General features: G+C 42.6%; 1 protein-coding gene and 1 long non-coding RNA gene across 3 annotated transcripts in view; one reads left to right on the top strand and one right to left on the bottom strand.

The window, feature by feature from the left end:
* Positions 1 to 23009, bottom strand: part of PSME4 (proteasome activator subunit 4) — a 148100-nt gene that overhangs the window by 97010 nt on the left and 28081 nt on the right. The window contains exon 1 of one of the 2 annotated variants that reach the window (XM_048518684.1): positions 13843 to 14404. The exons of the other annotated variant lie outside the window; for it this stretch is intronic. Within the exon in view, the coding sequence (XP_048374641.1) occupies positions 13843 to 14039 (197 nt within the window). The 5' untranslated portion in view covers positions 14040 to 14404. Of the gene's footprint in view, positions 1 to 13842; positions 14405 to 23009 lie in introns of those variants that run through there. 2 annotated transcript variants of the gene reach the window in all.
* Positions 14300 to 22513, top strand: LOC125445591. The gene is made up of 4 exons (XR_007246314.1): positions 14300 to 16028; positions 17409 to 17507; positions 18546 to 18619; positions 21503 to 22513. It is a non-coding gene; the product is annotated as an uncharacterized LOC125445591 (long non-coding RNA).

Genomic DNA, 23009 nt, shown 5'->3' with positions numbered 1-23009 from the left:
CTCTACTCTAAATGGCAAAGATTGCACATTCTAGGACTAACTAGGTCTGAATTTCATAAGCAGCAAGAGTATCTCTCTGACAACATAGGGAGGAATGGCTCAAGTTACATTGCCCAAGAAGCAAGGGGTGGGAACTAAACCATTGGAATGCAGAAAATCCAATCCCACAGGGGAGAGGAGAGCTCCACCCCTCTGTTTCAATTGCAATAAACCTGGCCACCTCCAGAGGGAGTGTCAACGCAATAAGAATGCAGACACTAACAGCAAGCCATCTCATGCTGCAGCTTCACACAAAGGGATTTTATTCCTAAAAATCAATTCACCTTTTGTGTAATGCACATGGTACAAACTAATGAAAAATATAAGCCTAGGATTATTGATAGTGGGGCTTCCAGGCACATGCCTTCAGATGTTCCTTTGTTCAACGAATTAGACCGAGACGCTGGATGCAATGTGTATTTAGCCAATGGAAAACAGATCCCAGTGAATGGAAAGGGCAAAGTTACTTTACCTTGAAAACTGGATGGTAATGGAACTGAGATTGTGGATGAAAATGTCCTGTACATTCCAGACCTGCTGCTAATCTGATCAAGCGTCCCCACACTATCAGAAAAGGATTTGCTGTTCACTTTGAGAATAATGTGTGTGCACTATCTGTGATGGTGAGCTATATTCCACAGGTACTCTAAGAAATGGAGTCTTTGAACTGGACTGTGAGGAACCACAAGCCTGCACAGCCAAGGTAACTTCTACCCAGCAGTCTTTGGAGCTCTGGCATAGGAGGTTTTGCCCACCCGTGATAAAGAGGCCATCCTGAAGCTGAAAAAGCAACGACTTGGTAACAGGTATTTCCATAAAGACTGTCCCAATGATAACCAATTGTGTGATTGTTGTTTTAAGAGGAAAGGGAACTAGGCCTTCATTCCCAAAGCAAAGCCAAAGATGCTCTAAGCAGCCTCTTGACTTAATTCACTCTGATCTATGTGGACCAATCAAACCAGCATCAACTGGTAATAACACCTATCTGTTGTCTTTTATTGATGACTACTTTCGAGATACACTGTGTGTTATTTGCTAAAGAAAAGTCTCAGACTGAACAGAAATTAGAGACTATGTTGCTATGGTATCTAATAAGTTTAATAGGAAACCCAAGTGTTTTCAAACGGACATGGGAGGTGAATACAATTCCATATCTATAAACAATTTCTTGAGGGAACATGGGATCCAACACAGACTTACTGTTGCCCATACCCCAGAACAAAATGGAATTTCTGAAAGAAGAAATCGTTATATAATGGACATGATTGATTGCATGCTCATTGATTCAGGCCTTCCCATAAGCACTGGGAGGCAGCAATGACTGCAGTTTACCTACAAAATAGATTGCCAACCAAAGCCACAGAAGCAACTCCATATGAGTTATGGCATGGCAGGAAACCAAATGTAGAACACATCAGAGTCTTTGGATGTAAAGCTTATGCTCACATACCAAAGAAAAGAGAATCCAAGCTAGACCCTACTACATAAAAGCAGGTATATTTTTGGGCTATTCTCCAGAAAGTAAAGGATATAGGATTTTTTGATCCAGAAACTAACCAAATTACTATATGCAGAGTTGTGCAGTTTGACTGGCGACCCAGAGATGGCAAAGCCTGCTGTGATGGATGACCATTCAGAGGGAGATGGCGATAGCGACCAGCTGATCCTACATCGCCCAGAGTCCCAGGATGACATCACTGTGCAGATGCCAGCAAATGCTCAACCTGAAGAGGGAGCAGCGGTGGAAATCCCAGACCTGACAGGTGAGGCAGAGGAGTCACAGACTACTGCGGAGGCAGACAGACCTTTGGCCCTCGAAAGGCTCATCAGCGGCCTAACAAAGGAGTTCCAGCCGAGAAACTTACCTACCTCGCAAAGAGCGCCCGTCACTGCATGAACCAGCTTCATGGGCTGGAGTTACAGCGAATGCCTGAACCAGAAGCAAAGAAAGTGGAAAGAAGGCAGCACAAGAAGAAATGCGGCTGCACTACATAAAAACCAAACATGGACTCTCACAGAACTACCTAAGGGTAAGAAGCGTTGCTCGGTTGTAAATGGGTTTTAAAGCTAAACAAGGCGGAAGGTCAGATTGAGAGATATAAGGCCAGACTTGTTGCTAAAGGATTCTCTCAGATCTATGGAACAGATTATGATCAGACTTTTGCACCTGTTGTAAAATATTCTACAATTAGAATGCTCTTAAGCATTGCTGCATCTAGAAAAATGAGAACTGAGCATTTGGACGTTAAAACCGCATTTTTGCATGGCGAAATTGAACAAGAGCTTTATATGAAGCAACCACCAGGGTTCATAGATAAAAAGAATAAACATTTAGTCTGTAAACTTCAGAAAGGACTTTATGGATTGAAACAAGCAGCTAAAGCTTGGTCAGATAAGCTAGCCAAGATGCTACTAAGTCAAGACTTCAAACAAGGCAATGCAGACCCCTGTCTTTATAGCAGGCACAGAAATGGGAGATGGACATTTATCCTGACATATGTTGATGACTTGATTATTTGCCATGAAAATGAAACTGACTGTGCTGAGATTATATCCCAACTCAACAAGGAAGTACAAGTCAAGCACCTGGGAGATCACCAGCTTCTACTTAGGGATCCAAATCGAGCGTGAACCAGATGGAAAGCTATCTTCTTAGCCAGAAGCAGAAAATATTGGAACTGCTACAGAGTCTGAACCTGGAAGGTGTCAAACCAATGCCTACCCAATGAGTTCGGATTTCTACAGACAAGGAGAGTACTACCTGATGACTTGCTACCTGACAACAATGATTACAGGACTGCAATAGGCAAGCTTTTGTACTTAGCAATGACAACCAGACCTGACATTGCTACAGCCGTGGAGTATATTGTCCAGAAGGGTTAAGCACCCACCACAAGAGACTGGACTGCTGTTAAGCAGTGGTGAGAATTGCCAAGAGGTACTTTAGACTTTAAACTGAAACTGCCAGCAACTAAAGATCCCACACTATTGGGATATGCTGATGCAGATTGGGCTGGAGAAAAGAACAGATCTAAGATCTACCAGTGGTTATGTGTTTTCTATGGAGGAAGTGCTGTAAGTTGGAAGTGAGCCGTAAACAAAGTGTTGTTGCTCACTCATCTACTGAATCAGAATTAGTATCAGTTTCTGCAGAGGCATGTAAGAGAATTACAATAACTTTAATGTTGTTAGAAGATTTTGGTATTGATGAACCTTTACCTGTACAAATGCTAGAAAATAACCAGAGTTGTATAGCTCTTTCTCTTTCAGAAAAGAATAGTACGATACTAAACACATTGGAATTAAGGATCAATATGTAAGACTCTTACAGGCAGAAGGAACTGTGAGCAGCTACTGTCCTACTGATATGATGACAGCAGACATCTTGACCAAACCACTGCCAAGAGACAAGTTGCAAAGCCTGCGTTACAAACTAACATTGTATACCTGGAAATCATGCAGTGTAGGAGGGTGTTGGAATAAGCGACTTCTGCATGCCTGGACACTGGGGGGGTGCTGTATATCATTCTAACTGTGATGTTGCCTCTCTTGTTTGCCCTCCTTGTCTGGGCCAGGAGACCGCCCACTAACTTCCTTTCTTCCCCATGCTAGCTTCACTTCTGCTCTAGCCTTTGAACCGAGCGCATGGTCAATGGCAGCCTGCTCAGTGGGGCCTTTGCCACTGCAGCATCCTCTCACCTCCACAAACGTGATGGCGCGTTAGTTGTGCCCACTTGTTGTAGGGAAAGTAATCTCTTTAGACTAGGGTTCTTTCTATCTACCTTTTCTTGGAACAAAGTTGTGAACTGAAGATGATTGAATAAATGTAAGTTTTATCTTTTACATTTATGTCTCTGGAGAAGTTTCTATAAACTGCAGTCACACACACTACTGGGCATATCCATGACTCTAAACGAAATCTAACAGGATCATGGGTCTTTCAAGGCAAGAGATGCACAGAGGGAGTCTGCCATTGTTGTCCTCTGCACAGCAACCCCAGCCTCCCTTGGTGATCGCCCATCCAATTGCTAAGCATAGTTACTCCTGCTCACCTTCCAAGTTATAAGATCAGGCTAGTCAGGGCCTTCCAGACTGTTCACATTTAGATAAACTCTAGACATATTCCAGCTTCCACGTAGGTGGGGAAAGAACGAGATGGAAGAATCAAGACATTAGTCAGAATGCTATGACTGTCAATAGGATTTACTTCTAAGTTTGAATGCTTAGATTTCCTGCCTAAGTTGAATACCAGAATAAGAGGAAACACTCAGCTCAAATGTAATGCCCACGTCTTGCGTGTTCATGGGCCCCCTCCTCCTATTAAATACTCAGATTGTCTCCCTCAGTTTTCAGTTCTACTTTCTAGATACACTGTTTGACAAGGAAGGGAGGTAAAGAAATGCAACACAGGATATGGGGAGAAGTACCAGGGAGAACAGAGCATATGAACCCTCAGCATGTTCTGAAATAGGAATGATACATCTGAACCAACGCACTATGAAGTTGTTACAAGCAGTTTCTTTTTAAAAAAAAATCCCATTAACTGATCGGCTAGCAATGGTGGCCAGCATAAGTTCAAAAGGAGACTAGATGAATCATGAAAGACAGGAATGTCAACAGCTGTGGACATAAAATACACTGCAATAGCTGCAACAGCCTGAGCCAAGGAGTGCTAATTTTAATATAGCTTAAGCTTTCACAGCTTACTGCCTACTTATTATTAATTACATTTTTATCTCGTCCTCCTTAAAAGAACCTGAAGGCAATACACATGGTTTTCCCCAAAAACATTTTTTAATCTCAAGGCAAGGTAAATGGAGCCCTACCCTGGATGGCCTAGGCCCGTGGTGGCAAACCTATGGCACTCCAGATGAACTACAATTCCCATCATCCCCTGCCAGCATTGTAGTCCATGAACATCTGGTGTGCCATAGGTTCGCCACCACTGGCCGAGGCTAACCCAATCTTGTCAGATCTTGGAAGCTAAGCAGATGCAGTCCCAGTCAGTACTTGGAAGACCACTAGGAAAGTTCTAGGAAGGCAGCAGCAAACCACCTCTGAATGTCTCCTGCCTTGAAAATGCTACAGGGTTGCCATGAGTGAGCTGTGACTTGACTGTTCTTTCCACCACCAAAGTAAACTGCATGTAGGTCTCATAGTCACTATATACTCTGGCCTCTTCAAGTATCTGGGGTGGGAAGGTAGGAAGAATAGAACCAAAACCAATTATACATTATGAGGAGTATATTTTGGGAGAAAACGGGTCAGAAATGTTAAGGAATGGAATCTGCTGACTTCCTTTCCTCCCGCCATCCATGCCCATTGCTTCAAATTGTGAGCCTATTAAAGAGACAGACACAGACAGACAAATGCAATTGCTGTAAGCCACCCCTGAGCCTATTATAGTGCTTGTGACAGTAGGAGAGCTCCAGGGACTCTACAATAAAACTTGATCATCCTTATTAGTATGATGTCAGACCCAACTTTGTTGAGTGTGTTGGCTGATGGCAGAGCTTCAGACACAATAAGGGAATGGGGTCCTATTGATTCTTCTGAACCATTCAATGTCTTTAGATATCAGATTGTGGTATCTTCTAGCAAACGCTCATCTGGCAAGCTGGGGATTAGTGTTTAAGTACATGTCTTCCACCATTAATACCAAGACCCCTTCCACACATGCAGAATAATGGACTTTCAATCGACTTTCAATGCACTCTGCAGCTATGCAGAATAGCAAAATCCACTTGCAAACAATTGTGAAAGTGGACTAAAAGTGCATTATTCTGCATGTGCAGAAGGGGCCTTAAAGAAGTTCCAACAGCTGGCAGTAGAAGACTGTTCATTCATCCTATGGGAATTGTCCTGTGGGGTTCCACAAAGTTTATCTTCATTCTTCACACTCTTTAACATCTACACGAAACCAGTGGAGTGTGTAGAAATAACAGTACACAGATGATTAGCAGCTTTTTCTCTTTTTCAGAGCCAAGTATGGAGACAGGAATTCTGAACCATTGTCTGAAGCCACTAGACTGGATGAAGGTAAACCAACTAAAGCCACATCCAGACAAGCCAAGACATGGTGGTTTGCCTGTTCTGAATCAGGGTGCATTCCCCTGAAAGATGATGTGTACATTGTAGCATATTCTAGAATATTTTAGTAGTATTAGTAGCCAAGAGTGTATTTTGTCAGCTTCAGCTGATGTAGCACATGTAGCCTCTTTTGAAAAAGAATGACCTCACCCTTGTTAAGCATCCCTTGGTAAGGTTCAGGCTAGACTACTGAAACACTGCACCGGGTGCATGCCTGGGTGGGCAGAAAATACCCCCCCCCCACACACACACACACACACACACTTACCTTAGTTCAGCCTGAAAGTGCAGGCTGGAAAAAGCAGCCTGTTCACTTGAGGCTGAAAACGGCCTGGTGGGAACTACACTTCCCAGGAGACCTTGCGAGCCCTAAGGTCTCCTAGGTCCTAGGAAGTGTAGTTCCCCATCGAACCGTTCCTGCTCTCAAAATGTTTGAGCTACTCAACCTGCACTCGAAACTGAACAAATAAAGGTACATGTGTCGAGGCAGGGAGCTCACGTGATGGGGGAGGAAGCCCAATCACAAAGTATGCACCAAGTGCAGTATGGCCCAGCTATGCCTCTGTGAACCAGTGCTGATTAAACCACACTGGACAGTTGGAACCTCAGGAAAATTTCAAGTGCTAGTTCGGACTGCTAAAGACTTAGCGTGGATGAAGGCTTTCTCCGGAAATGCCCCTTCCTGTGCAAGTCACTAGATACATGTCACTAGGTATGGCTGGATCTTCAAAACAGGGCCTTTTCAGCAGCCATCCCCACACTGTGGAACTCTTTCCACAGAAAGGGTCCTCAGGCCCATTCAATTATGACCTTCAGTAAAAGAATGAGGCCCATCTTATTCTAATAAGCATGCAGAAATTATCCACTGTTCAGATTTGTTTCATCAGTTTATTGAGAGTTAATGGCTTTGGACTGTTAGGATTCTACTCTGGGATATATTTTAATAAAATAGGTTACTGTATTTTAAAATTGATATATTATTTTCTGTTTTGTAAACCATTCCAAAGACTTTTTGAGAGCATAGTACACATCTTTAAAACAAATCCAGCAAAAGAAACTGGCTATAAAGTATGAGCATTTCTATTGTATTCAAATAAGTTGCAAATAAGCCGGAGGCTCTTAAACCAATCACAATACTATTCAGGACTTCCACCATCATAATGCATATCACCTGCTCACCCCATTACTTCTGGGTAAACAAAGTCACCTGAACATTCCATTACTTAAGCAAAAATGTGGTAATTTTTCAAGGACAGAATGAGAAAAAAACTGGATTAACACCAGCAGGTACTACCACCGTCTAAAGTCACAGGACTTTTCAGAAGCCAAGTCTTTTTCTTGGACATGGGCTCAGCGTGTTTTGATAGCATCACCATGTAACCAACATCAGAGTGAAAACAAGCTTCTCAGTAAACAGTGTGAGGTAGCAGCAGATGGCTAGAGGAAAGACAGTGTCACCCCACGTCTAGTCAAGTTCAAAATGTTTCATAAGGCAACCACGTGAGTCATTTTATATCGACAACTGTAACTTGACCTAAGAAACTTTCTGGGTAAACAAAGTCACTTATGATCATGCTTACTAGCAGAAGTCTTCGAAAAGGAAATATAAATATTAAATTACAACGTTATGCATTGCCTATTTTGAATTACTTAGGTGAACAGTTGTGCAATCTGTGTATGCATATTTAAACCAGCTTCTAATATCCCATCAGATTAGGGCCAAGAAAGAGAAGGCAGGATGCAGCCATCATTACTCAGCAAATAAAAGGTTTATCCCCCAACCTATCAATGTCCTTGAATTCAGTCCTTTGGTTCCTCTCTCCCTGGCACCCTTTTTAAAAAGTGAATGGTTCTTACTCACTGTTACAAGGAAAATGAAATGGTCAGTGGTGGGATTCAAATAATTTTACAACTGGTTCCTGTAGTGGGATTCAAATAATTTAACAACTGGTTGTTTACAAGCACCATTTTAACAACCAATTCTGCCGCAGTGGTGTGAACCTGCTGAATCCCACCACTGGAAATGGTGCTCTTCAAGACATGGGTAGTGAGGGAAAAATCTTCCCCCCACAGCTTGCACACTGGCAAGAAACTTCTGTCCTTCAGTGCTCAGAGCACACCAAGATGCACTGAACACCACGGATTCCAGCAAGCCCCCAACCTATACTAATGATCATTTTGCTACCCATATACCAATCAAAGTTAGAATTGAAATGTATATGCAAGCATCATTAAATTGAAGTTCCTCCTCTGTGGAATTTATTTATTTAAAACATTTACTAGCATTTCTACCTTGCTGCACTCAAGACAGCTTACAATATAAAGCAATGGTTACAAAACACACAAAACACAACTGTTTAAAACCTCAGTGAGGACTGCCAATAAAGAAAAACCTACTTTAGTCAAATGCAGTCCTAAATGAAACTGTCTTCAGTTGCCTTCTGAAGACAGAAAATGAGGGGATTTGGCACGGTTTCCTGAGGAGGCTGTTCCATAAATGTGGGGCTGCCACTGAAAAGACACTCTCTCACGTGCCCACCAGACAAGCTTGTCTGATTGGTAGGATCGTCAGGACAGCCTCTTCCCTTTATCTCAATTTCCAGTCAGGAACAAAAGGATGAAGATGGTCCTTCAGATATTCCAGTTCAGAATCACGTTGGGCTTTATGGGACAAACCAACACCTTGGGATTGGGAGCAGATCTCTAGCCAGTGTAATTGCTACAGTCTTGGGTTCACACGCTCCTGGTGGTTAGCCAAAGCTTTCTGCACTGGGTGCAGCTCCCAACCATTCTTCAAAAGTAGTCCCAAGGAGAGCATCTTGCAATAGTCCAGACTAGATGTGACTAAGGTATGGATCGCTGTGGCTAGATCCGATTGAACCATTAAAAAAAGAAGGATTATACATTTGGGATAAATATTTTACACTCTACACTCGCTGGAGCTCCCAAGCACTTTTCAAGGTAGCCTCAAGTAGAGCTTACTGCAATAGTCCAGACCAGGGGTAGGGAACCTGCGGCTCTCCAGATGTTCAGGAACTGCAATTCCCATCAGCCTCTGTCAGCATGGCCAATTGACCATGCTGGTAGGAGACCTGATAGGCTGTGGATTCATTTTATCTAGGCTGCAGGGGGTCAGTCAAACTCTCCACTTTCTCTGATAAAGATGTTAGTACGGTCAGTTGACGTGCAGCAGTTGAGACAATTGTATGTTTCCACATTAGAAAACAGTCCCAAACAAATATGAGAATCGAAGGCTTTCACGGCCAGAATCACTTGGGTGCTGTGTGGTTTCCGGGCTGTATGGCCGTGTTCTAGCAGCATTCTCTCCTGACGTTTCGCCTGCATCTGTGGCTTGCATCTTCAGAGGATCTGATGTTGGGAAAGCAAGTGGAGTATATATACCTGGACACTCCAAGAGGTATATATACTCCACTTGCTTTCCCAACATCAGATCCTCGAATATAACCAGATGCTGGCGAAGCATCGGAAAAATGCCTGCTAGAAAATCTGTGGCCTTACAGCTCGGAAACCACATAATATGAGAATCATCCCTGATTTTTACACACTGCCTTTGTCAAAACCATTATTTTATGCATTATCAATCATGGTACTTTGATACAAAAGCATTGACAGTTCATTGAACAACTATAATCAAACTTTCAAACTGATGTGGAGAGAAGGCTAGGTAGACACTAGGACTCAGGCAGAGTATTTTACAACACAGAAGGTAGGTATATTGAGTTCTGTGGTGGAGGAATATACAATCTACTAACATCTTTTTGTGAGACAGAGTACAGATACAACTAAGGCATAGATCACTGTGGTTAGATCTGACTGAACCAGAAACAAATGCAGCTAATGCCCCAGCAGACACGAGGCAAAAACATTCAGGGTCACCACACCCACCTGGTTTTCTAAGGTGACTTGTGTGAAGCAGTACTCCCAAGCAGCAGCCCTGGCTTTTCAAGGGAAGAATAACAACATTCAAGACAGGAGAGATCTCAAGGCCTTGGTCTGCCTTTCTTCTACCCCAGAGAACCTCTCTCTTGAATGCTTGATAAATGAGTTGCAATGAGCTGTGCCAATTAAATAACTTCAACTAGATCATCTAGTACTGCCTTCTGAAAAATTGCTGGGAAGTACAGTTTGCAGTTCAAGGATAAACAACCACATGTTTCCACTTTTATAAATGAACCAAAGAATGAATCCATGCTAGTAATGAAAATGGAGCAATAGTGGTAAATCTTATTTGTGCAGCTGATAACTCAGCAGCGGAAACTCAGCAGCACAGAGCTCATTTCTAGCAGAGTCATTTGCACTAGAATTAGAGTTTTCACTTAATGGTAAAAATACCATCCTCCCTCAACGAACAACCACATCTGTACACAGTTGAATAAGACTATTCATTTTTCAATGCCAGTGACTTAGTTTTGTTCAGAGTATTAAAAATTATTATGCCTGTTAGGCAGGGAATGGTCCAGGAGAATCAAATACTGTATCTCTTTTTAATAGCCAAGTGGGTGTGGCTGCAAACCACTTAAGAGTCCCTGCTATGCCACTCTGAACAGTCTAACAGAAAAAGCAGAATAAAAAAAATGACAGGAAAATGTATTTGTACGCCCCCCAAAAGCCTCGAACCACGTAATCAGATATAAACTGACTCATTGCATCAGGATTAAATAATAGCAAGGGATTTTAAGACTCTATGAAAGGCACCAACTTTCAAGTATTGTTTGCAAGTCCAAAGCATAGTACAGAAATTCAGTTTTTTGTAAACTTGTCCTTTTCTTTCTGAAAATACCACCCCAACACTATGAAATTAAATTAAAACAGGCCAATCTCTTTTGCCTTGCACCATTAGTTTCCTGCCTTTACCTATATGAAATGTAAATGAAATTCATCCTCTCAATCAATTTCTTGTAAGGCTCTATTAGCCAGAGAGTAGATGAAGTAATGAAATATCCAAAATGCTCAAATGCCTTTATAAGACTGTAAGATCACAGGAAAGGTCCAATATTTTACTAACTGTACATTTCTTAGAAATTGTTTAGATGATTAATAAATAAACATTGTCACCCTCAAAATTTACACGGACATTTCCTCTAGAAGACAATAGTGTCTTTCATGCCTCTAATAAAGACAATAGTACCCAGCAGAGCTTACAGTCAAAAGTAGCCAATTAGGCCTTTATCCCCATAGCAATTTGTTTTCTTTGTACTTCAGATTAATACAGGTCTTTTTTGAATATTGCTCAAGAGAGAAGGCACAATGGTCTCAAAAATGTTTTATCAGTATCCCAGAAGACAAAACACATCCTTGAACTAGAAGCATGTGTCTGTGATCTTGCAGCCTTTTTGCAACACACTTGTAACTTTTGTAGATGTGTAAAAATTTGCTGACAAAGCAGCCAGAACAAGGCTGGTGTGGGAGATAGGAGAGCAGGAGATTCAATTTTGCCATGTGCAGTCTGTCTCTTTTGGGCTAGAAAAACTGCCACTTCACAATCTGATCTCAAAAGACCTGAGCAGATCCACAGAAGTTCTAGAGTCACTGAACAAAATCTGTATACTAACCTTAGCAACACAAATAGTAAGCTATTTTTAGGAGCAAAGAGCTGTGCATGATTCACTAGCTGCATACCTAGGAAGCTCAGGAAATGACTATCATCACTAAAGTTAACAAAAAACCTCTTCTTCCCAAAGTCCAAATAAGTCTTGGCAGCCTTGAAAGATGAAACTTCCCAATCGCCAGCCCACGCTGGTGATTGCACAAACTGAGGAGGCAATAGCTTGTTCCTAAGAGAAGAATCCCTGAGGCATTTGGCACAGGCCAATAAAAATCCTTCAAAAACAAACCTGTAGCCTCACAACTATCCAAAGCTCAACCCAGCCAGTCCCTTGACACTAGTGTCACTTATATAAACAGTGCCAAAGACTAGAGAATCTGGAGTAATGCAGACAGGGGCAGGCAATGGCAGACAGGTGGCATGGACCTAAAATGCCAGATACAAAACGTGGAACAAACTAATCTGTCAAATTTAGTCTAGGGCAGTTCTGGAATCTGGGTACTACCACACACTGGCTGTAACAGAGACAAGCTACCCTTTTGCTTCACATGCCAAATTCTGAAAAACTCCTGTCTGACCTTTGCTTAACTACCAGGGTTGGGGGGGAGGGGGAGAGTATAGTCTTTATCTTCCTTAAATCTCCTAAGATTTGCTCCAAGTGATAGGTTAGTTACCCTGAGTTATCACAAGACACCTAGAGGATTAGAACTTCGAGAAAGTTTCCCAGTGATGGATCAATCTCTTTCTCTACGCTATGCCACCTACACAACTCCCTTCCTTAGTTAACAATGTTTCACCTGGAGGTTCCCATGAATTTTGCTAATAGCACGATGTCTTTTTTTTTAAGTGTTCTGAATGTTCCTTAATATTTTAAGTGCAGTTACTTGCCCTGAGCCTTCAGGCTTAGGGCAGGTTAAAATCCAACCCTATGTACTCTCAACATGTTGCTATCACCTGACTGAGCATGGAAGCATGCAGAATTATCTTCACCCACACTGCAACAATGCATACCTCTCCAACAGCTATTGCTTTTCTTTGTAATACCCATACTACCTAACCACAGTAGATCTTATTTCTGAACCCAAACGTATAAAACTGGCTTGTTAAAATGAAAGCAGAACCTGGTATTGATAAGCCAACATTAAAAGCTAGGAAGAACACCATTCCAAAGCACCACAGTACAAGCCTAAACAGCTATCTTGCAGCTCCTTAAGCAAGTTTTTATTTCAGAACACTGTAATAAAACCATGCTAGTCTTTAAGGTGCCACCAGCCTCCTGTCCATTTTTGCTGCAAAACAGAACAAGGCAAATCCTCTGGAATTGCCACTATGGATAGACATACACTTCTAAACATATTTCACTGTAAAGGTAACTGCTCAATACCATTTCCTTGCAAGTAAACATGGGAAGAATCAGAGTGTAAGCCCTTAAATTATATTATTGATCATGTATTATCATCATTATGAAATAAATTGTTAGCTGCTGGCCTCCTGATCCCAGTGGAAAGGGATAAACTCTCTCCACTGGGGTCTTCCAGCCAGCAGTTGAGGGAGACACTCCTGTATTGTTAGGTCTCTAGCCTTGAAACAATAAACAGACCCTGTATTGTTGATCAGCAGCGTTTATTGATAGGCATCAAAGCACCCAGCTTGTCAAAGCCAGTTCTGGTGAACCTAGCTTTTGCTATCCTGTTTTTTCTGATAGTAATCCCCCCTCCCAGTTTCCCAAAGAATGTGAGAAAGAGTTATTTGGAGCTAGGGCACCCCCAAGGTCGGCAATAGATCAAGATAGAGCCACCTGGCATCCTGCCCCCATGGGACAACAGAAACAAGACCAAAAGTGTCAGGGGTGAGCCTAGTTATCTACTAGGTATGAGAAGCCATAAAGCAAAGATCAAGGAAAGAATGCCCCAAGACAGCAGTGATAACATATAGAAGGCTGGTTACATATATCTTGTAGCAATTACACTGAGCTAGGAATGCATCTCAATCAACTAGATCCAACCCCCCTGACATGTATCAAGGCACCCAAGGGTCAGAGAGAAGGGCACCCTGAGCACCTGAACCTTGCTCTCTCCCCATCGGGGCCACATTCAGGGGTCAGAAAGGACATCCCGAGGGCCTCACCCCACCCGCGCCACACTCACGTGGAGAGCTTCCTCGTCCAGAAGAGGCCTCCGGGCCACAGCTCGTGCAGTTGAACCGCTCGGCTAAGGTTGATCTTGATCTGGGCGAGGAGATGGCCCGCCTCGGCCTCCAGCTGGTCGCCATAAGGCAGCAGCTTATTGTACACCAGCTCCTTCTGCACTGGCGGCGGCCGAGGAGGCGGCCCGGTGCCGGCCATGGCCGCCTCTCCCTGCGCCCCGCTCGACAACTGCCCGCGGTTTCTCTCGCCCTTTCCTCGGCCCCCTGCTCGTCTCGGCTGCCCCCGGGGCGTCTGTCACACAGCGGCGCCTGGTGACGAAGCAACGGAACGAACGAACCGACCCGGTTGCTACCGCCGCCGGGCGCTGCTGGCAAGCAGGCGGGCGGGCGGCGCGGAGGTCACTTCCGCTCGGGGGTGGGGGGAGAGGAGCGCTGAGCTTGGTAGGAAAGTGGGGGTGGAAGAAAATGGGGACTGGCAGCTAGGAAGGGGGGTGAGGCAGACACAAAGGGCAGGGATTGCAAATGGGAGCTGGCGGGAGGCGGGAAAGGAGACGCCAAGGGCAGGGCGCGGGAGAGAGGGAAGCTCCAGAAAGGAGGAGGTGGCGGAAGGCAGAAAACCCCGGCAGAGGAGGACTCCTTGGTTGGGCTGCCAAACTTTTCCGGACTGACTAGCCTCCCCTCCCCTCCCCTCCCCTTTTGCACTTATTGATGTAGAGACTGTAGAAGGCGAGTTTGTCCTATTTGTCTCTGTGCCCTGCGTTCACATTTGCATGGGAGGTTTGGGGTTTGGAAGGGGGTCCCCCCTTTTATCTAAAAGTAAAAGGGGGGGGGTGACTTCCTAAATGCTGGCACATTTGTTTGTTTTTTAATGTGGTTTAAATTTCCGTGGAGTAATCCTCCCAACGATTCAGTTTATGGCTTTGGAATTTTGTGCTGCCAATAACAGTGCCGTCCTAAACAAGGCTGCTCGGAATCTTAACGTGGTCTTTTCAACGAAGTATATTTCCAGGAAAAGCGTTCTTAGATCGTGCTGGAAACCTGCTATAGCGTTTGAAATGGCATTTAACTTCTTTCTATTTATTTCCTTCTGCCTGGCTCCCCAGTGGGAATCTAAAGGTGCTCCTTGGTCCTTCTGCCTTCGAATTTATCCTGACAACAACCCTGTGAGGGAGATTAGGTTGAGAGTGGTGATTGAGCCAAGGTCACACAGCTTCCATGGCAGATTTGGGGGTTTGAAAGGGATCCTCCCAGGTTGTAATCTGACACTAACCACCTGAACTACACTGACTAGTTTTGTTTATAACATGGGAAATTGCTGCACACCAGCTTCCTGCAAAAGTTACAGCAGTCTTTTTTCCCTTCTTGCTAACTGGCAGTCTTATCTGATCCCAGAATGTATCCTTAAAGTTTTCCTTCTAGCTGGAAGAACAATAAAGGCATCCCTGAAGAGGCAGGGTTTCCCCAAGCATGAACTCGCTCCAACATTATGGTAGTCTTCAGAGGCTGTGGTTCTAGTGCCCCCACCTTTCTGAGATTAGGCAGATGACATCCCAGGAGATGACATTCTCAGTCATGGCACCAAAACTCTGGAACTCTCTCTCCAGGAAAATTCGTCTGTCCACTTCAGTTATCCTCTTCCACCATTGTGTTTTGTTTGGCAATGATCTCTCCTTCCTAACCAATGTTTTGATGTTTTGCATGCATTTAAACTGTCTTGTATGTATTTTAACTCTGTTTTTCAATTCTTGTTAAAGATGTTTTAATTATATATGTTTTATATTTTTTCTTAATAATGGTTTCATAATGTATGTTTTTATTATAATGGTTTTATAATGTAATTTTATCAAGTAGATTTTAAATTACCTTGACAGCTCTTGCATGGGCAGAAAGGCAGGATATAAATTTGTAAATAAAATAATAATAATACAAGTATTTTATCATGTTCTCCTTCTGAGGCACTTTGGTTTGCCTTTAGAGATTTTGTCCTCACAACAGCCCTTTAAGGCAGGCTGTGCTGAAAGACAGTGACTGGACTAAATTCATAAGAATGGTTGAAAAAGTAAATGGGGAGGGTGGGTTAGAGCAGTGATATGGGGAACTGGAAAACTTGGCATGTAAAGAAACTTAGGATGGCTGCATGATGAAAAATAAGGAATCTGGAAGAAGAGACAAGGCTTCATTACTGGAGGTACTGATGAGGAGATACATGGGTTCTGAGAGAAATGGTTCCTGGGAAGAGGCAAGGCCGCAAGAAAAATAGGTGTTGTGAGAAGGGAAATGCTGGAGAGGTTGGAGAGTAGCGCAGTGTAGACAACAGAAATGTTATGTTTGGTGGTGGCAGAGAGTGCCATCAAGTCATAAGTGAAGACTTATGGTGACCCCGGGTACAATGTTTACTACTAGTTAATTTCAACCTGAGCAGAATTATATGCTATGAGTGGTTACTGAACTAACAGGAACAACAGAAATGAAGGGCTTTCACTTACACTATATTAAATGATTCACAAAGTTTTTAAGAAAAACTGTTCAGGTCTGTGTATAGCTAAGCTTGCTGAAACTAGGATCCTACAATGGATTTTTGCATCATTTAATGTGTCGTGTTAATACTTATGCTTTGCTTCAGTTCTGTTTTTAGACTTCTGGATGGTTCTACAACCCTAACTCCTGTTGTATTGCTTATTGACTGTCCCATTTATTGATTTGAGTCCAAGTGGGAAAGGTGGAATATAAATGATGGGATTTTTTTTTAGGGTACACTCCAGGCTAAAGCCAGAGAGAGAGGGAGAGAGAGAAAGAGAGTTAAGGGCCTTCAAGCGGCAGCTGATTTATGGTGACTCCTTTTGGAGTTTTAAAAACAAGAGACTAACAGATGTGGTTTGCCATTGCCTTCCTCTGCATAACAACCCTGGTATTCCTTGGTAGTCTCCCATACAAATACTAACCAGGGCTGACCCTGCTTGTTTCTGAGATCTGATGGGACCAGGCTATCCTGGGCCATCCAGGTCAGGGCCATTAGGATCCTCATATCTCCATGGTGGCGAACCTTTGGCACTCCAGATGTTATGGACTACAATTCCCATCAGCCCCTGCCAGCATGGCCATATCTTCTAAAATGTTTACTGTTTAACAAGTGAAGTCAGAGTAAATGAAATACTGGTCTAAAAGCATAAGTCCTCCTTTATCAAGTTTCACCCAGGACTTGTTCTTCTGTAGCACCAAGGAATTTGTGACCACAACGGGAAAGAAAGTAGACATGCAGACATTTGTACTTTCAAGATAAAACAGGAAACATTGTTATGTTTGGTGGCAGTAGAGAGTGCCATCAAGTCACAGGTGACTTATGGTGATCCCAGGTATCATGTTTACTACTAGCTACTTTTACACTGGGCAGAATGATGTGCTGTGATGGGTTACTGAACTAGCTAAACCAGTATAGATTAATTCAAGTCCATACAGATAGTCGGAATGTTGCTTTGATTGCATATGGTTACGTTATTTTTGTATCTTAAGTGCGAAGATCTATTGTCTGAAATATAATTCTTTGAGTATTAATAATGATTTTTTGCAGGACCATTGGGGATAGCAGACTGTGCAGCTAGCAGAGGGTCAGCAAGTCAAGATCAGTATGTCATTCTTGACTCCTTGGGAGAGCGTTAACCAGCAGATGGTAAGATTCTGGAATATTTTTTATTTTATGTTTATTTACATTATTTATGGTCTACCTTCCTCACTAAGACTCAAAGCAAATTGCACAATGTAAATCAACGCAGTCATTAGGATGGTACATCTAATAAGTAATATACTAGGACTAGGAATTGTGGTAATTTGAACCACAGCTGCTGTCTGGACAAAGTATAAATATTAAATAGTTCAGAACAAGGCATTCCATCAGGAGAAACACAATGCATTTTCCTGCGCCAATCTGTTATGATGTTGTCTTTTCAGAAATGCTCTTCTGAACCATTCTGTTTCCCATAGTTTTCAGAAAGCCAGGAGAATGGGAGCCTTCATGTCTTCCTCAGACAGGCCATTCCACAGGGTGGGGACCACTACAGAGAAGGGATGTGTATGAGCAGTCATTGACCTTGCCCATCCATAGGATGGTACTTGCAGAAGACCCTGGTCCAATGAGTGAAGTTGTCACAGAGGAACATAGGTGGAGGGATAGTCTTGCAGATATGATGGTCCAAGGCCATGAAGGGCTTTGTATGTGAAAGCCAATATGTTGAATTGAGCTTGGTAACTTTTAGCTAGCCCTTAGAATGACTGCAGAATGGGTGTAATATGTCTGCTTCTGCTGACAACCACGGATAGTGAGAGGATTCCCTTAAATGGTTCAGTTAGTCCTTAAATCGTTATGTCCTTAAATAGCTTTCAGATTATACTGTCTTTGTCAAGGTTACATGCATGGAATAAAAATGAGGGGAGGGGCTATTACAGCGGTTCTCAACCTGTGGGTCGCAACCCCTTTGGGGGTCGAATGACCCTTTCACAGGGGTCGCCTAAGACCATCGGAAAACACATATTTCCAATGGTCTTTGGAACTGAGACACAAATAATTTTATAGTTGGGGGTCACCACAACAAGAGGAACTGTATTAAAGGGTCGTGGCATTAGGGAGAACCACTGGGCTATTAGTTCTTTTTAAAACTAAAGTTTCACTGAGTTATGTTAAGTGGATTCCAATAGTTTGGTTTTGTTCAAGGCTGCAGGTGACTGCTGTTCAGTGAAAGGCATGTTTGATTCAAGGCAATACTTCACTCACTGGGATATTCTAAGGTAAGAGATGTGGAACAATGAGTCACATAATTGGCTCAGTTAAGTGACTGCATTGTTTTTCATAATGAATTATTTTTGCTTGAAAGGACAGCAGTAGCGGTTTCAGAACAGTCAACATGTTCTTTTTAATGCTGGTCCTGTAGCAACTGCTACTAGATTGCCCAGTGAGGATTCAAAGTAAGCAATGAATTCTTGTAGATGTTTAAGCATTGAGAGATGACACAGCACTTCCAGGAGTAGCTGTAGCAATTAAGCTGTCATGAAGGACCACACGTATTGTTCTCCAGTGTACTCATATGCAACAATTTATGTTTGTAGCTATGTTGCCTGAGTGAGGCAACAATCCCAAGCAAGTCGACACAGAATGCTGCCCAAGTGCACTGCAAATCAGCAGGCACGAAAGGTCATAGATCTCCCCTGGCTTGCGGTCGCTTTCTTACCTGGCAATTTCCTCAATTATTTCAGCATAGCCTTTTTCTTACATTAGCACCCGCAAATGATTAGATTTCTAAAACAGACCAGCCAATCACACCATCACAAGAAAGAGAAGGACTCCTACTCCTCAACTTTGCTTAACAGGAAATCCCATCTCCTACTTCCAGTTGTGCAGGCAAGTGGGTTTGCAGGACAAAACAAACATTTTACCCAGGCTAGGAGTTGTTTCTTAATTATTACTTAATGTTTTTCTGGGAAGAATGTCAACAATGAAAACAGGTTTGGGGATTAAACCTGACTCAGATTACATCCTACCTGGCATTGCAGTTACTTCTTATGGTTGTATTTGCCTATGTTGTATTTAGCTGAGCATAAAACATGCCACCAAACTCAGATGCGTGTTTAACTTCTGTAAAGACTCTGCACCACTATGATTGATTGATTGATTGATTGATTGGACTTTTATACCGCCCCATCCCCAAGGGGCTCTGAACCCAGTATACTTTTATATTAACATTTAATGTGTGTTACAAGCTTATCCTGGGTCTGTGTGTTCTCATATTCATGTTGCATGCTTGCCTGCATGTAAAAGCATGCTCCCTCTTCTAGTGCCTCACCCCAAGTTTCAAAACCCAGGCTGCCATGTACCTTGGTAAGGCTGCCTCTGAGCAAGTTCAAAGGACAGAGTTTTCCTATTACTTGAGTCCCCTGTGCATGCATGTCCCTAGTGTGTATGAACAGTCCAGGAATATGGGTAGGATTTCAATCACAAACTGCTTTCTTCACCCCAAAAGAAATGTTATTGCTACAGTTTAAACTAGAACACATGGAACAAAAATAGTTATCATGTCTAATGAGTACGGATCTAAAGAAAAAAGGGTCTCCTTTGGTGGGCACCTTCCCAAACCAGATTTAAAGCTCTTGCATTAGGGGGATATACCCCAAAATGCTTCCCCAGTCGGATTAGATGTCATGAACAACATGCTGCTTACCATAGATCATGTTTTACAACAGTCATCCCTCCCTCCGCGCCCCCCTTGGCAAGTGAGCCAGATGGCTATCTCCAAGCTGAAATCCACTTCCAGCTTTCTCTGAACCATTGGTGCATTTTATTGCCATTCTCTTGTAGAAATAAACAGGTTATAGCCCAGGCTAATCTGATCTTGTCAGTACTCACAAGCTAAGCAGGGTTAACCCTGGCCAGTATTTAGATGTGATATCTCCAAGGAATATCAGGGGCATGACATGACAAGCAATGGCAAACCATCTCTGAACCTCTGAAGTTTCTTGCCTTGGAAACCCCACCAGGGGTCACCATAAATCAGTTGTGACTTGATGGCAAAAAAAAAAGAGAAAGTGTCAGAGATTGTATTGTTGAAGGCTTTCATAACTGGAATCAACTGGCTGTTGTGGGTTTTCCATGACATAGATGCGGACAAAAGGTTGGGAGCAAAAACTTCCAGATCATGGCCACACAGCCCAGAAAACCCACAACAGCCAGTTTCAGATATTATTCAATGCACTCCAAAGCTCCCTATATCTCTGAATTCACAATGTGCACTAAGGTTTGAGATTCTTTCATGATATTTTACTTCATTTCAGGCACAGAACTAATATAATATTTAAACAGCACAAGAAACATAACAGTTCACACAAAAATTGTAGGTGGCTAATAATTTAAAAAAAAACCCAGTAATATGCTATTCAGCTGATTAGCAGCATTCAAACAGGCAGTTACCTGTCCCCTAGTTAAAAAAAACTTTCCCTGCAGAAAACCTCCCAGTCTCTAATCTTCCCTTCTTGAGCAAAGTGATTGGGATAGCAGTAGCAGACCAACTCCAGGTCTTTCTGGATAACTCATCTGCTCTGTTTTCAGGCTGGACTATGGGACAGAGACAACTCTGATGGCTTTAGTTGATTACCTCTGTCTGAATGTAGACAAAGACCAGGCTTCTTTGTTCCTCCTACAGGTTTTATCTGTGGCCTTGGATATCTTTAGCCTTTAATCTTTAGCAAATATAGCCACTTGTGCCATTTGTGCAGAATAAATGCACATAGTTTTTATTTTTATTTTATTAAACTGGTACCCTGCCCATCCCTGGCCATAGCAAAGCTTGGGGTGGCTTACATTCATTTAAAACAATACATATAGACAGTGTTAAAATAGGTAAAACCAAACCAGTTCCCATTCCGATCAACGATGGCGATAAATATCCCTTCAGCCTATATAACTCCAATCCTAGATCTTAAAAGGTGACCAGGGGAAACAGAATGTAATCAAGAAGAGGGTATGCCATAGATAAAGGGCACAGTACGTGCACGCTGATGTTTAAGAGAATGATCCAATTGACCACTGATGGTAAGTGTTTGGGAGGCCTGCAACCTGATGTTATAGCAATGGATGGGTGGCCTCAACCTAAAGCCTGGTGGAACATCTCTGTCTTACAGACCCTGTGGAATTGAGTAAGATCCTACTGGGCCCTGGTGTCAGCAGACAAAGAGTTACTCAGTGGGTTGAGGCTGGAGAGTAATCCCTTCACGAGTAGACCACGAAGGAAATACATTCAGCAACAGTTAATCCACGGGAAGACCTTCCACAAGTGTCACAGGCAGCAATGTTCTTTGCAATTGCTTTGTCGTTTAATATAACTTTTTAAACACTGTAGAAACTCGCTCAGAGCCTTTTGGATGAAGCAAGATCGAAACTGAAGAAAAATAAATTTGCCAAAAGGTTGGCCACCACCGAATTAAGTAATTAATCCAAAACTGTGGGTGAGCAAGCAACATTTGTTTCCTTCCAGTGACAAAACAAATGTACCAGAAAGGTAAATTATATGCAAATCTGTTCCATGGCAACTGTTCTATTTGAACATCTAATAATACTGACCTGTTCCAGAACACTTCACGTTTCTGTCGAGGACATGTCAGGGCTCTTTCATCTTTGCCTGCTAGACTGAGTATTTCATGTGGCACATTGAAAATTCTTTTCCTTCTTGTTTCTTCTGTCCTCAGTAGTGTATCAGGCAGATTGTCCCAGCTTGACACAGTCCTTGACAAGACTGTGTGGGTGAAAAATATTGTCTCTGCAGCCTCCAATGGTATTAGTGGCAACAAAAACCCATCATTCTCTGCTTTATGAAAAATAAAGCAGAAGAGATAATCTTTGTAATTGCAAACTTTGATGATGCAATTACATTCTGGAACTGAAAGGCACAAAAAGTAAACATTTAATTTTGTGAGTCATCCCTGAAGTTACATTTTCAGTTCATCAGGATTACACCAAATGCAAACTTTATTTAAAATGAATACATGAATTTGGGGACTTTTTTTTAGACTTGCAGCCCAATGTATACATTTTAATTTGGATACTGAAAAGGCCCTTGTCCACAGGAAAATCTCAAAACAAAGCACCTTTTATTAGCATCAAACCAATATATAAACATTTTGGGTTTTCCAGAACTCTTCTTGTATGTTTGTATGTTCCTGCATTGTATGTTCCTGCATTGTATGTTCCTGCATTGCAGGGGGGTGGATTTGATGGCCCTTGGGGTCTCTTCCAACTCTATGTCAATATCCATCACAGTGACTGGGTCAAAATAGTCCATAAGCAGACCAGATTCAGCATTTCTTCTGCCGGGCCTATCTTACAGATGGTATCCAGGACAGAGGATATTAATGTTATTTTATTAGCAAAAAACCTTGCAAAGGTGTCATGGCTAATTGGCAGTTCCTAAGACAATAAAGATTCAGATATAAGATGACAAGAAACCTTAAGCAGCTGGGAGGGTCATGAGCTAGCTGATTCAGTGGTTGCAGAGAAATAACATGCTTTGCCACTATCGCCATCTCTTCATAAGTCTTCCAGTGGGCTCTGTAGTATGTTGTGTTGGACTCCATGCACATTTTTAACCAGTGTCTTTTCAGATGTCTTCCAGCGACAGGAGAGGTCAAAAAG

The sequence above is a fragment of the Sphaerodactylus townsendi genome, linkage group LG01 (assembly GCF_021028975.2).
Source record: "Sphaerodactylus townsendi isolate TG3544 linkage group LG01, MPM_Stown_v2.3, whole genome shotgun sequence".
In the NCBI taxonomy this organism is placed as follows: domain Eukaryota; kingdom Metazoa; phylum Chordata; class Lepidosauria; order Squamata; family Sphaerodactylidae; genus Sphaerodactylus; species Sphaerodactylus townsendi.
This window is presented reverse-complemented; position numbering and strand designations above follow the sequence as displayed.